This window comes from Carya illinoinensis, chromosome 7 (assembly GCF_018687715.1).
Source record: "Carya illinoinensis cultivar Pawnee chromosome 7, C.illinoinensisPawnee_v1, whole genome shotgun sequence".
NCBI classification, from domain to species: domain Eukaryota; kingdom Viridiplantae; phylum Streptophyta; class Magnoliopsida; order Fagales; family Juglandaceae; genus Carya; species Carya illinoinensis.
This window is the reverse complement of record NC_056758.1, coordinates 6073814-6088453: the sequence shown is the minus strand read 5'-3', so window position 1 is coordinate 6088453 and position 14640 is coordinate 6073814. Positions and strand designations below refer to the sequence as shown.

At 34.1% G+C, this 14640-nt stretch overlaps 1 protein-coding gene and 1 long non-coding RNA gene across 2 annotated transcripts; both read left to right on the top strand.

The window, feature by feature from the left end:
- Positions 1-202: 202 nt before the first annotated feature.
- On the top strand, positions 203-2146 carry LOC122317334 (L-type lectin-domain containing receptor kinase IX.1-like; the record flags this gene model as incomplete). Its single annotated transcript, XM_043134348.1, has 1 exon — positions 203-2146. A coding segment is annotated over one exon (1944 nt), but the record flags the coding sequence as incomplete, so codon positions are not given.
- A 3068-nt stretch (positions 2147-5214) lies between these two features.
- LOC122315243 lies at positions 5215-8293 on the top strand. The gene is made up of 3 exons (XR_006243974.1): positions 5215-5462; positions 5653-7071; positions 7231-8293. It is a non-coding gene; the product is annotated as an uncharacterized LOC122315243 (long non-coding RNA).
- Positions 8294-14640: the final 6347 nt, after the last annotated feature.

Sequence of the window (14640 nt, the reverse complement as noted above, 5' to 3'; positions counted from 1 at the left end):
ATAAATATATTTATTCTGTTTTTTATTAACGCTTCTTAATTAAGAACTATATATCTGGCGAGCTGTAGATCTATAGATATATCCAGCGGCTAAAACTCAGCTTCCTGAAGATATAAACGGAAAGTTCAGGTTATATTTCGACGCCAAGATCTCCAACTACTCTCTCTCTCTCTCTCTCTCTCTCTCTCTCTCTCTCTCTCTCTCTCTCTCTATACTTTCCATGTTTCGTCTCTTCATCTTCCTTCTAATTCTTCCCACCGCTCACACAGTTTATTTCCAAATAACTCGCTTTGAACCCAATGCCGACAACATACTATACTTGGGAGATGCAGCACCTTCTGTTGGAGCCATTGAGTTGATCAACAGATATGCTTATCTATGCCGAGTCGGTCGAGCCATCTATTCTGAGAGGGTGCCTCTCTGGGATTCTGATACAGGAAAACTCACTAACTTTAGTACACATTTCTCCTTCGTTATTGACAACGAAGGTCGTGCTGCATATGGCCATGGTTTAGCCTTCTTTTTGGCTCCTGTCGGGTTCGAAGTCCCTCTGAACTCAGCTGGTGGATTTTTAGGCCTATTCAACACATCAACCAGCGATTCATCTCAAAACCAAATTGTTCTTGTCGAATTCGATTCGTTCGTGAACCCACAATGGGATCCACCATTTGAGCATGTGGGGATTAATAACAACTCCATTGCTTCCACAAAACACACTGCTTGGAATGCCAGCTTACACAATGGAGATACCGCTGATGTATGGGTCACTTACGATGCTTCTACAAAGAACTTGAGCATCTCTTGGAAATATCGAAAAACCTCTAATGCTCAAGAGAATACGAGACTTTCTTTCGAAATTGATCTCATGCAGGTTCTTCCAGAGTGGGTCATAGTTGGATTTTCAGCTGCTACAGGTGAATTAAGAGAGCGCAATAAAATTCTGTCATGGGAATTCAGTTCCAGTTTGGAAAGAAATGAAACAAGGGGCAAGAATGAAAACAAGAAGAGTTTAGTGGTTGGTCTAACAGTTTCAGCTGGTGTTCTGATAGCTGCAGCAATTGTAACATGTGTAATATTGTGGGCGTGGAAGGTAAAGAAAAAGGAAGCTGAAACAAATGAGACTGTGAACTTAACATCAATTAATGAAGACCTTGAGAGAGGAGCTGGACCAAGGAGATTTTCTCACCGATATCTTGCTTTAGCCACCAACAATTTTTCGGATGACAGGAAGTTGGGAGAAGGAGGGTTTGGTGCCGTCTACAGGGGGTACTTAACAGATTTGGATATAGCAGTTGCTGTGAAGAAAATCTCAAGGAGGTCTAAACAGGGAAGAAAGGAATACATAACTGAGGTGAAAATTATTAGCAGGATTAGACACAGGAATCTGGTTCAACTCATAGGATGGTGCCATGAAAAAGGTGAGTTCCTACTTGTATACGAGTTTATGCCAAATGGTAGCCTTGATGTGCACTTGTTTGGCAAGAGGAGTCCTTTAACTTGGGCAGCGAGATACAAGATAGCTTCGGGGTTGGCATCTGCGCTGCTTTATCTCCATGAAGAATGGGAGCAATGTGTCGTTCATCGAGACATCAAATCAAGCAATGTCATGCTTGATTCTGGTTTTAATGTGAAGCTTGGAGACTTTGGATTGGCTCGGCTTATGGACCACGACCTAGGTCCTCAGACAACTGGAATAGCTGGAACGTTAGGCTATATGGCTCCAGAATACATAGCCACTGGTAGGGCTAGTAAAGAGTCAGATGTATACAGTTATGGTGTTGTTGCATTAGAAATTGCTACTGGAAGAAAGTCAACGGACCCTCCAGAAAAGGATTTTGCAATGGGATTGGTAGAGTGGGTTTGGAATCTTTATGGCAGTGGAAGGTTTCGTATGGCGATTGATGAGAGATTGCATATGGATTTCGAGGAGAAGGAGGTAGAGTGTTTAATGATTGTCGGGCTATGGTGTGCTCATCCTGATCGAAGTCTTAGGCCGTCAATAAGGCAAGCAATTCATGTTCTTAATTTTGAGGCTGCAATGCCAACCCTTCCTTTGAAGATGCCTGTTCCTTCGTATCATGTACCCTCACCATCAGTTAGCTCTGGTGAGCCTTTTATAACTACTAGTCTAGACGACGGTCGTTGAGCTTGTGATCACCTGTGAACCCTGCATGCATCTTGATTTGTCCACTATATATATATATATATAGGCTTCTTGTCTTTTATTTTCTTTTGTATGGCTTATTGTCTTAGGTATACATGCCACAATCTATACACATTGGCTTATTGTATTTTATTAATTTTCCTTTTATGGAAAATTTTAGCTGTCATTTTTAGAGATACTTCTTATTTTAGTTTGAACCAAATTTTTAGAATGATTCCTATTTTATCACATATTTTATTTTTATGCAATAATTAAGATTTTTCTTTTTTGAAAAAAATTCACAAAATCTCGATTTTCTTTAGTTATTTGAAATCAAATCCAGCTTGTGGGATTTAGAATCAGTTTTCGACTTTTATCAATAAACCCTAATTTAAGAGTTTTCTTTTTATTTATATATTTCTCAATATCAATTCCTAGTTTTTGTTACTTAACTAATCATCAGAATAATGCTTATTCTATCTGGCATCACTCTCACAATTTAATTAATGTGAACATACAATTAGGTCCTACAATTGATAATTTAAAGCAATGTGGTGTTTAAAATGATAGCCTAAGGCCCTAAAAAAACACATATCGTTTTAAAATATTTTAAAATGTGGTGTTTAAAATATCGTTGCACACTGGTAAAACGCAAGTTATTGCTGATAAAATAGCATGCTATAGTACAGCAACAGCAACAACAACTGTATCTAAGCGATTGAGTTACTTTTAAGGCAATCTGGTCTCATTGGCTTGGCCAAATGGGGATGTTGGCCAAAATTTAAATTATTTGTGTAAAAAAGACCCATATTGAATTGGGCAAATCTAAAACATTTTATATTTTTGCTACAGTCATTAGTTAACGATGTAAGATCACTTTCATTTACCAAAAATTAAAATATTACTTTCTCACTTCTACACTTTCATTTCATCAATTAAAATATTAAAATATTTTATACTTTCATTTCAAAAGATTAAATGACCTTTGAAAATATGTTTTTTAATTTTATTTTAATTATAATATAATTATTAATAATATTACATTGGTAGAATTATAAAATGTGATAAAAATAATTTTTTAAAAAAAATATTAATTTAGTAATATTTTATTATTATATAGAGAATGCATGGCTAATCTAATGTGGGGATTGAATTTATATAGAATAGGCAAATGCAAAGAAGTGTTGATATTGGTCAAATTTGAATATGAATTTGGTGAAACCAATGAAATGCTCTAATAGACCTAAGTGATCCAACTGAAAAAAATAAAAATAAAAATAAAAATAACAACAAAACTGACTGATCATCGAGACCCCTCAAGTCCACCCAGCTTTCTACTGTAATTTTCTGTCAAAATCTTTATCTATGAGTTTTTGATGTAAAGTAGGGGCCGGGGGGAAGACTGCATGGAAAGAGAGTTAGAAAGTAGTTTAAAGAGGCACAACCTTAATTCACGGTCAAATCGACATGGTAGTTTTTTAAATGATTAGAGTCTTCATTTGTATCCTGTCGTAGCTCAACGTCGATGCAAAGTGCGTTTATTCCGGTGATCATTAATGACAAAACTTTTAAAGCTAACTTCTCTAAATTACCAAGCATTAGAAAAACTAAAGTAAGATAACCCTAATTAAACACTTGATCACAACATGAGCGAGCGAACATTACATTCAACGTACCCTCCTTTTAACTGGCAAACATGATTTTTGTAGGGTTGCCACTAATCAACTACCAATTATTTAGGTGTTTAATTTGTAGGTCAGTTTGAAACTTCAATGACAATAATATTATACATGATCGAAACATCAATTAATTGAAACTTCAGTTACAATGTACAAAACTTTAACCACAACCTTAGAGTCAATACCTATTTTGGGTTGGAGATTGTTGTACATTAAGTATAAATAATGAAACTTATTGTACGTAGTTACTTTCTTCTAATGTGCATGCTAAATTGACCCTAACGCCTCGTTTGTTTTCAGAAATGAAATAAGATAAGTTGAGATAAGTTGAATAAAATATTATTAGAATATATTATTTTTGTATTGGAATTTGAAAAAGTTATATTGAGATTTGAAAAAGTTGAATTGTTTATTTTATTTTATATGAAAATAAAAAAAAATTGTAATAATTAAGATGAGATAAGATGAGAGTTTTATGAAAATAAATGATGCCGGTAAGGCTTTTTAAAAATATAGAGCAATTGAGTGAGGAACTAATTACTTCATACATAGAGTTTAAAATATTTCTAGTCATGATCGGCCTCTTGCTGATAAGAAGTCATGATGAAAACATCACTACAATAAATAGTGATTTTTGGGACAGAAATATTTTTGTAAATTTAATTTATTAGCAAATAATTGATTTTTGTTACCAAATTCATGTTGATGGAATTTGGCTACAAATATTTATATTAGATCATTTTATTTGTCATGTGTTAAAATATGTGAGAATTAAAACTTCTTTCTTGCAAAACTTAGGTCATCAGAAAAAGTTCGCCGATAATATTTTATTTCGGTAACATACGGATTCATTTATGATGAAATTGGTTGGTGACAACAAACTTATATTACCATGACAGAAATTTGTGTAGAAAATGCAAATCACATATATATATTTGATACAGTGAAATCACATTTAAATGGCGCTTTTTACTCTAGTCACCGCAAAAGTAGACAATTTTGAATTTTCCCTTGTATTTCTTCTCCCTTGGTCCGAAATTCATAATATTCTTAATGAATTTTTCATCATATCTTTTAAAACATATCATTAAAATTTATTTTTTCTATTTTAAATATTAATTTTTACAACATATCATATATCAATTTATCTATTTTTTTAATATTATTTAAATATTATATTTTTTAATATTTTTTCTTCAATAGAAAATCAATAGCATGAAAAAAAAAATCTAACTTAAAATATTTACAATGATAAATAATCGCCTTCACATTTAATGAGTTTCTATAATAAAATATAAAATAAAAAATAAAATACAACATTTATTATAATGCATTTTTAAAACAATTTCTTTATATTTTAAATAAAATTGTATTATAGATCAGGGAGTGATCTGTCTTTATTGTCTCCTTCCATTCTCTCTCTCTCTTTCCGCACAGTGCCCGCTGCCTTCCCTTCGTACCATTGTGCCGGCGACTACGCCGTCGCCGCCTTGCCTAGCTGGTGAGGCTCCCTTCTATCTCTCTCCATCCGTTTTGCTCACTCTCCCTTTCTCCGAGGCTGAGCTCGTGTTCTTCAACGGTTCCAGACCATTTCGCTCGTGCCCATTCTAACTCTGGATATGGCCATCATTTGGTTCCAGGTCTCTTCTTCTCTCTCGGCTTCTTGCAGTTATCGCTTGCAGTAATTTCTCTCTCGAATACATTACCCCAGTTCCCCAATTGCCCCATGATTCCTCTCTGTTGCTAATTTCTCCCGTTATTTTTTGTGACAATAATCCAATAGCGCATGTCTATTTCATTCCTGTTTTGATCGTTTTTTCTTTTACACAGAAACATTTGGGCTTCTTTGCTTTTTCGACACAACCAAGATCTTTTATTTCGAAATGCCGGAGAACGAATTCCAAGAAGATTTGTTCGGTCATGGCACCGCAACTGTCGGAACGCCTTCCACCACTAGCTCGGTTGGCTCCAATCATTTTGTGTGATCGAGTTTTTGTTTTGGGTTAATGGGTTTGATTGTTTTATGGAATTTAATGGCGGGATTTTGGCTAATTACAAGTGAAGATTGGGATGACGATGACTGAGAAGATACTGGCTAGGGCTTCTGAGAAAACCTAGTTGACCCTTGGTGAGAATGTTTGGGTTAACATTGACGTTCTAATGACCCATGATGTTTGTGGCCCTGGTTCAATGGGAATCAGACAGATTACTTCTTAACTGATATGCTCTCCATCATTTGAATTTTTCTGACAGCCAGATTTATTCACATCAAGTCCACATGATATAGATTCAAGTTTAACTAGCATCAAATTTTTCTTAGTTGCATATAGCAAATATGCTGCAGATTTACTGAACTTCTTAGCATTTCGTTTCACAAGTTTGTTTCCATTATAATGAGATTACAGAATATCTTCATGAGATATATTGGCAATGAAATTTATAATGAGTCCAGATGTTAACGACATAATTCTTCATAAAACATTCCATGTAGCTATGATATAATTAAGTAATATATTCATTTTTGTGATATGTCTAAGTTTGGGACAATTTAGAAGCAAAAATGTACGAGTCATTTATAAATGACTTTTTCACTGATTTTAAAAATTATTTTTGGAAAACCAAAGAATTGTTCGTGTAGAATCCTGGATCATAATTCTAAAAAGAGCCTTGGCTCAAGATGATTCTGCATGATAAAGGCAAAGAGAGTGAAACTATAATTCAATGGTACTGTGTTTTGGTGGGGGTTGACCGTAAGGATTGTGCCTTTTCTCTTTTGTCTTGATGCTACATGCTGAAAGTTTGCCTTTAGTATTTGAGTCAAACGAATGTCTGCTGGTCTTTCAATTTTATCTGTGCTTCACTTTCCACTAATGCTCTTGTAAAGATCGGCATGTGTTCCCATTTGAGTTCTTTCAGCAATTTCGAGCATCAAACTGAAGATAGCAGAACTCCATGAGAGTAAGTCCAGCTTGATACACTTCTATCTTCCAGTTCCCTTTAAAACTTCTCAGCATCTTCTATAAAGCCATACCAGGCAAGAAAATACTGAAGTTCTAGTAAGTTTATATCATTCCTTCCCGATCTAAAGCTAATATCTTAACTTCACTGGATGTGGCTTGGATGTCTAGTGGCAGAAAACTGTTAAGTACTGAATTGTGTGTGTGTTAGGCTAACTTTTCAGGCTAACCCAGATTACGAAGGTGTATGTCATATTGCTCTGCGCAAGATGGTCAGTGTAGACCTGGAGAAGTAAGTTTTACTCAAGCGTACAAGCATCTGGTGCTTTGATGAAAAACTCTCATATTTGCACTGTTTTCAGTCTTGAATGCTTGCTGGAAACTCCCTCATTTGCACTTTTTTCAGTATGTGAATGCATGCGTGAGTTTCCTATTTTTACTTCGTTTTCAGTTTGTGAAAAGCTTGTTGGAATTTCCCACATATGCAAGTGTTTTTCAGCAGGTAAATGCTTCCTGGAATTTGTATGTTTTCTCTCAGTTCTTGCTGGACAGATTTTCAGTATGTAAATGCCTGATGGAACTTGTTACGTTCTCTCTTATGTAAGAAATACTACTACTATAATTAGTATTATTACTAATTATTATTTAAAGATCACTTGTAAAAAAAAAAAAAAAAAAAGGTCTTTTAATAAAAAAAAATCATTTCCCCTTGGTGTTGGATGTGGTTGGAGGGGATACCTACATGTCGGTTTGGTGTATTCATATTACATTTTTGGAGTTGGAGAAATCGATTTTGGCAACACGGTCAACATCAATTTCACACATTTCTAATTCATGTTTTCCTTTTGAATATAATCATTTATATGTTTAGTAATGTTGCATTTAGATGTCTTTTTGAGCTTATCATTGAACATATAAGCTTCTTTGTGAGTAAGTTCAATTTTAAAATGATCAAATAACAATTGGGGCATAGTATAATATATAATGTTTTTTCCCTCCTGCATCTTGACCCATCGGTGCATTTTTCCATGGTTTAGTACTTGTGCTTATTTGTTTTTTTGTCCTTTCTTTTGAAATATTTACCTAGAAATTGTTCTGTATTCCACTATCTTTTATTTGAATTTCCAACTGCTTGTTAAAAAGTAGGCCTGGAGAGGTTGGCTGAGATTTATAGGGTCCACTCCAGTTATTGTACTTTTTTTTTTTTAGTCTGTGAGCTTAGTGTATTTGTAATATATTGTTCATATTTTTTTGTGTTTTAGCTAGGTATAAGGTTGTGACTACTAATATTTTTTTTTAATTTCGTAAAATTATTTCCGGTGATTTAACATTCATGAAAATAATGGCAAATATATATTTACAACGATTTTCATCACGGTAGATAAGCATTTGCCCCCAGAATTATTTTTGGTGGCAAATGCATATTTGCGGAGATTAAAATTGCGGCAACTTGGCATTTTCAACCAAAACTCTAACCATTATGCCTTACCTTTTCCTGTGAAAAAAAAAAAAAAAAAAAATCGCAGGAGAAGAGATTATTTCTTCCAATTCCAATTAACCATGGTTGGCACACTTTTTGCAATGGAATTTCACACTTTTTATGACATTTTTTTTTTTTTTTCAAAATTAGTGGTATCTCTGAAATACATTTAGGTCGCGGGTGTAAATACTATGTGTTGCCACTAATTTCTAGGGAAGCAGCTCCAATACAAAGTAATGGGAAAAACTCATTTCAGATAAAAATATGGACTAATTGTGACAAAATCGGTAGAGAGAAAAAGACGTGTTACAAAAAATAGTAAGAGAAAGTTTGTTTTGAGGCGCATTACAATGTCGTTTTCCTTAAGACAATATTCACCCCCTCCAATAATAGTATGCACACGAGTTAAAAGCGAATTTGTTTCTAAGATACAATGAAGTTTAGAACAAGTCTATTTGTCTAGCTGCATTATATACTCACGAAATTAGAACCCAAATATCCTCATAAAAGATGACTCAAAATAACATGGATTTGTGTACTAATATTTTGAGTGGGCTTAGTGTCTAATACCACAAAATCCATTGGTAAATAGAATGAGTCAACCTTGATCAAGATATCCTCAACAATACCTTTAGGATCTTAACAAATCTATTAGCTAATTGAAGTGTCATTTGAGTAAATTTTAGCTCTCCTAAGCCTAACAATGAATATACAAAATATGATAGCAGGTTTACACTTGCCCCCAAATCTAACAAAGCTCTCTTGACATGATGATTCACAATCTTACATGAAATTGTAGGAGATCTAGGGTTCTTGTATTTGAGTGGATATTTTCTCTGAATGACAAAACTAGTTTGTTCCGTCAAAAATGCCTCTTTTGAAACATTATTCTTCATTTTTATTGTAACAAGATCCTTAAGAAATTTCACATGAATATATACTTTCTGAATTGCATCAAGGGTATATTAATTTGTACTTACTTAAACACTTCTAAAATATCATCAAATTTAGTATTTTTTTGAGAATTTTTCAACCTCTAAAGAAATGGGACTTTATGAACAAATTTCATAATAGGCTCAAAAGGGACTAGAATCAGGTTTGAGCAACATTGGGTTGACATTTTTTTTTTCTTTGTGGAATTCAACTCCTCAACTTTTAGTACTTTAACTTTATTGTCAACTTATCTAGCCGACCTGAGGGTGGTAATGGATTGAACATGCTCAAGTCCCTAAGTAGAACTGGATGCATTATTGAGGGCATATTCTCCTCTTGAATTGGGTATACGTTGACTTGGGAATTTTTCTCTCTCCCTCTTACCAACATGGGTTGCTAATTGGCAAACTTGACTCTATAGTTTTGAAATTTCTTGACTATTCATCTTAGTGAAATTTTTCACTTCCTAAATGGCTTGGTTAGTGGATTGCATGAATGTCTTAAGGGACTCCTCAAGCTATGTTGGTTAGTGGATTGAATTGGGACCCAAAGCCAGGGAAAAAATGGCCAAGAAAAGCTCAAAATCCCCTAGGGGTCGAAGAAAAGCTTGTGAGAACAGGTCCTATAACGCTCTGATCCCATAGGAGTCGGAGAATTACTACCTATCACTTATAAACTTGCTTTTCATCAAATCTAAAAATCCTTAAAGACTTCGAAAATAATAAACAATATCATATTTTTCACAACTAACGCTTAATGATGTCTATATAATCATTTCCATGAATAGCATAAATCAAAGGGTCCACAATTTCCCATTTGTCCCAACAAAATAACTAAAAAAATAAAAAATCCGTAAGCCTTACTAAGTTCAGAAACAATAACAAATCTAAGGAACAACGGAAAGTCCTTTTATTAATAGTACCCTAAAAAATTCAACACTCTACTCCCATCATCTGAAACTTCCACATCTATATTCACAAATTTCTATTCTTGATCCTTAGCTATACCATCCATATCATCTAAAAAAATATTTAGAAATAAAGGGGTGAGTTATCAATAACTCAGTAAGCAAAGCACATATACTAGTGTGTACGACATGAGCATTTTCATAGAGTGTCATATGTAGGAAACAAAAACATTTCATTTTCATATGAAGATCTTAAAACATGTTATCAGGAAAAACAGAGCGACATTTCAATCTTTTCATATTCGGAATAAAACAACTGTTTATATTCAAAAACATTTTGGCATAACATAATTGATCATTCTCATCTTATCATAACATATCGTATTGTATCGTATCGTATACCATGTTTAACCTCCATGGTAGGGTTGTGCTATCCCCGATGGCCAAGTCAAGCAGTATCATATTATAAAACTTTTCCTTTTTCAATCTTAGAGCCCCAAATGTGCACACAGGAAAGAACACATAAAAGATCACTTTGTTTCCAAAGTGGCTGCACGCATATCATATTATGTTGGTATCAAACATATCATGTGAACCAGTATCATCATATCAGAACCATATTCAAAATCAGATTAATAACAGATAAGTATGCCAAAAGTTTTTCATATTCACATCATAGTAAACCATGTGCTGAACACATTCATATAATTTTCTAATGATCCATAACATATCCAAAACATTTCATAGAATATGTATAAAAAACTCAATTTTCATAATCTCTATTTTGCACATTTCATAAACATGTCCAATATTGCTCATGTCTACACTATTCATGTCAAAAAGTATTTTTCTCTTTCGTACATATTTTCCATGAATGAATGCAAAACACATATATTGAGGTTGTTTTCATGTTTTCTTTTAAAAACATAATAATGCCCATTTTACAAACCAACTTCAATTCAATTCTTTCTTTTTATGCAAATCTAGTATAGGAACCCCGCTTACCTGATTCCTGCAGCGTATTATCAATGCCTTGAATTTCACCTCTATTGGCCTCGTCACCTATTCATAAAAATAAATATACACTAAGTGTTAAAGACCTACAATCTCCACTTTGATCTAATTAATTAAAATCCATAATTCTACATCAAATATCAGCATATTAATGCAAATCAAACAACCACATAATAATCCCTGAACAGCCCACACTTCAACCCAATCTACCATATACCCACTTCAATACTAACCTATACACCCATCAACCAACATCAAACTCAATTACTAGAAATATCAACACCAATACAGCAACCCAAAACTCAAACAACCACCAACTCAACCAAATAAGCAATAACCACATCAACATTTTCTCCATTCACAACTCTACAAAATAAAATGTCTAAATCTTCTTAAATTCTACTCCGCATCCATCGATATTCTTTATTGTTTATACCCAAACAAAACTGGCAACACTGTTGAAAATCTGCTCAAATTGTAGCACTAAAACCCCAAGCAAAACAAAGTAGAAGCACGGGTTGCAATAGAAAAAAAAAACTTTGCAAAAAAAAAAAAAAAAAAGGAAAAACAGAAACCGAGTGGAAGAGGGAATGATGTAAAAGAGGGAGAGGAACATCTGAAATTGAAAGAAATCTACCAGTGAGAAGAGGAAAGAAAGAAAAGAAAAGAAGAAGAAAAAGAAAAGTAAACAAATATCCTAAAAAAATAACAGAGAAAGTGAGAGAGAGGAGAGATCTAGAGGGAAAAAGAAATACCAGCTTGGGGGTAGCTTTGAGCACAAAAACAAGTCTGAAAAGCTCCAAAATCGCAGCACTTAGAGGTCACAGGAAGAGAGGCTGCGCAAGAGGGAGATGAGTATGGTTTTGCCAAGAAGTTGAGAGCAAACACTGGTGAGAAATAACTAAAAGAAAAGAGAGAGAGGAGAAGGGATTTGAGGGAGAAAAGGGAGAAACAATCAGGGAAGGAAGAAACTGAAAAGGGAAAAAAAACTTACCACTACGATGTCGTTTTGGCTCTATAGTGTAGATTGAACCTGGGCTTGGGTTGTGCAGCGGCTTCGGTCTTACAGGTCCAAACTCCATGACATGCATGCCTATTTTCCACGCCTATTTTCCATGCCATGCATGTCTCTACCCTTCTAGGGTTCATGGCAGTATATATATATATATATATTTATATACATGTGTATTTCTCTCCTACATATAGAAACTGCCCAAACCTTGATACTGCTGCTAGCCACTGCCCAACCTCTTCCTTGCTGCATCTCGACAAACGACCAGCCATATTGCCATTAGCCCCTCTGTCACTGCACTTGGATGGATCGAGAGAAAATGAGGCAACCCAAGCCTCAATCTCACGTCCAACACAGTAGTAGGCAAACAAAAACCACCCCATGTGTCAAGATTCCCCCTGCATGATGGAAGCCACTAGCCATTGCCCAGCCCCATTGTGCACCACCATGCCCATCTCACAAACTCAGCCATAACAGCAAGTTGTTACCGTTGAGAACCTTCGCCCCTACGTGAAGTCTAGTGACCCACGTTCAAAGGTTCGAGCCACCACGTCACAACCTCCTCCCACTACTTAGGTTTGGTGCAGCACCAAAACTCCTTCACAGCGCTGCCCTATACCACCAGACCACACTCAGCCTCCATTGTCCTTTGTTTCACCACACTGAAACAAAACCCATTCACCTAGCTCTTAACCCCATTAGGTGCCACTAGCCACGACAAGGTGAGAAGAATTTGGAAATTAAGTGGATATCAATGAATTTGGAAAATGATGGTATTTTAGGGTTAGAAGAATTTTAGTGTTGAGGAATTAAAATAGGTTATTTAAGTATTTTAGGTGCAATTACAAAATATGTGTTCAATTGGAAATTTACTCAAGATACATGACTTTTTTTATAAGTAACGATTGATATTCCCTTGACACTGTTGTGAGAAAATTCATAGATGTTAAAAAGTCCAGTTAAGCGAGATTCCTAGACTTTTTATAAAAGATATGAACTAGGGTTAATTTTGAAAAAATATGCATATTTTGTTATGAAAAGAAATTTGAAACAACTTCAGTTATTGTTTTTGTATCACTCAAGAAATTTGTGTAAAAGAAGAAAGTATTTTGTAATGACTGGTATAGACATGAACAAATTTTTTGCATTCTGTTTCTAACTATGCAAAAAGAGTGAATATGAAATATATGAAAATTCATGAATGTTATGTGAAGATATTCTGAATCTATTTTTGAATTTGTGAAATGATCTAAATATGATGAAGACTCTGTTTTGATATTATGTGGCATATGAAAAATTTTTGGAATGATTTTCTGATTCCGTATTTGACTTTATTTTTGGTTATGATATGATGATTCTGATTCTGTTTTGCTATGATATATGGCCTTGCTATGGGTGATAATAGTTGCCTCTGGTCCTATCACGGGTGATAATAGTGACCTCTGACCTTGTCACGAGATATAATATTGACCTTTGACCCTATTATGGGATTTAATAGTGACCTCTAGCCTCATCACAGGATATAATAGTAACTTCTAACCCTGCCACGAGTATATGTTCTTTGCTTATTGATTTGTTGATAACTTACCTCTTATTTCCACATCATTTTTCACATAATCTGAATATTTTAGCTAGGGATCAAGATTAGGAAGTGTGAGTGAGATGATTTAAGCATGGTGGATTAAGTATAGAAGGTTTCTATGGGTATTAGCAAACTTTATTAAGTAATTTTGTCATGTTCTAATGACCTTGTATGTGAGAGGTTGACATTAAGAATTTATGGTGTTATTAGTTAATTATTTTGGAATAGTTGGTTTAATATTGAGATATATGTGTAATGGGAAATTTATAATTTATATCTATATGGTGATATATGATTTAAAGGGACAAGAAGTAACTCTTTGACCCATCCAAGATGGGGGCGTTATAGTTGGTATCAAAGACAAGTGTAAGGTTTTGTAGACTAAAATTTGAGGCTTTAGATCTAATAAACTTATTTAGTAGGTTGTAGTAAATGAATTGGATAAGATTTAAGGTTTAGATTTTGAAGGTGTACATAAGATTGATCGAAATCAAGGTTTGAGGTTCTGTATACTATAATAATAGAGGTTTTGGATATTTGTGGGCTTTGGGAAATAATTTTCAGACTTTAGACGTTGAAATTTGTGGGCTGCAAGAGATGATTTTTTTATTTATTTAAATTTTTAGAATTTGTAGGCTTTAGGGAGTATATCCTATGAAATTTGAGGTCTTAGAAGCTGTATATTTAGCAAAATGGTTTCATGACAATTATACAGTTTTTAGATAAGAATTAAGGTTTGGATTTTAGAGTCATACATAAACTTAAATAAATACTAGGCCTTAGATTCAGTAGATTTTAATGTATGAATTAATCAGATATAGTGCTTAGTTTCTAATCAAGTAGGTAGTTTGCCTTGATGTCAAGTTTAAGAGTAGTGGTGGTGAATTTTGTACATATATAACTAAGGTTGTTTTTACATTTCTTTTCAAAACG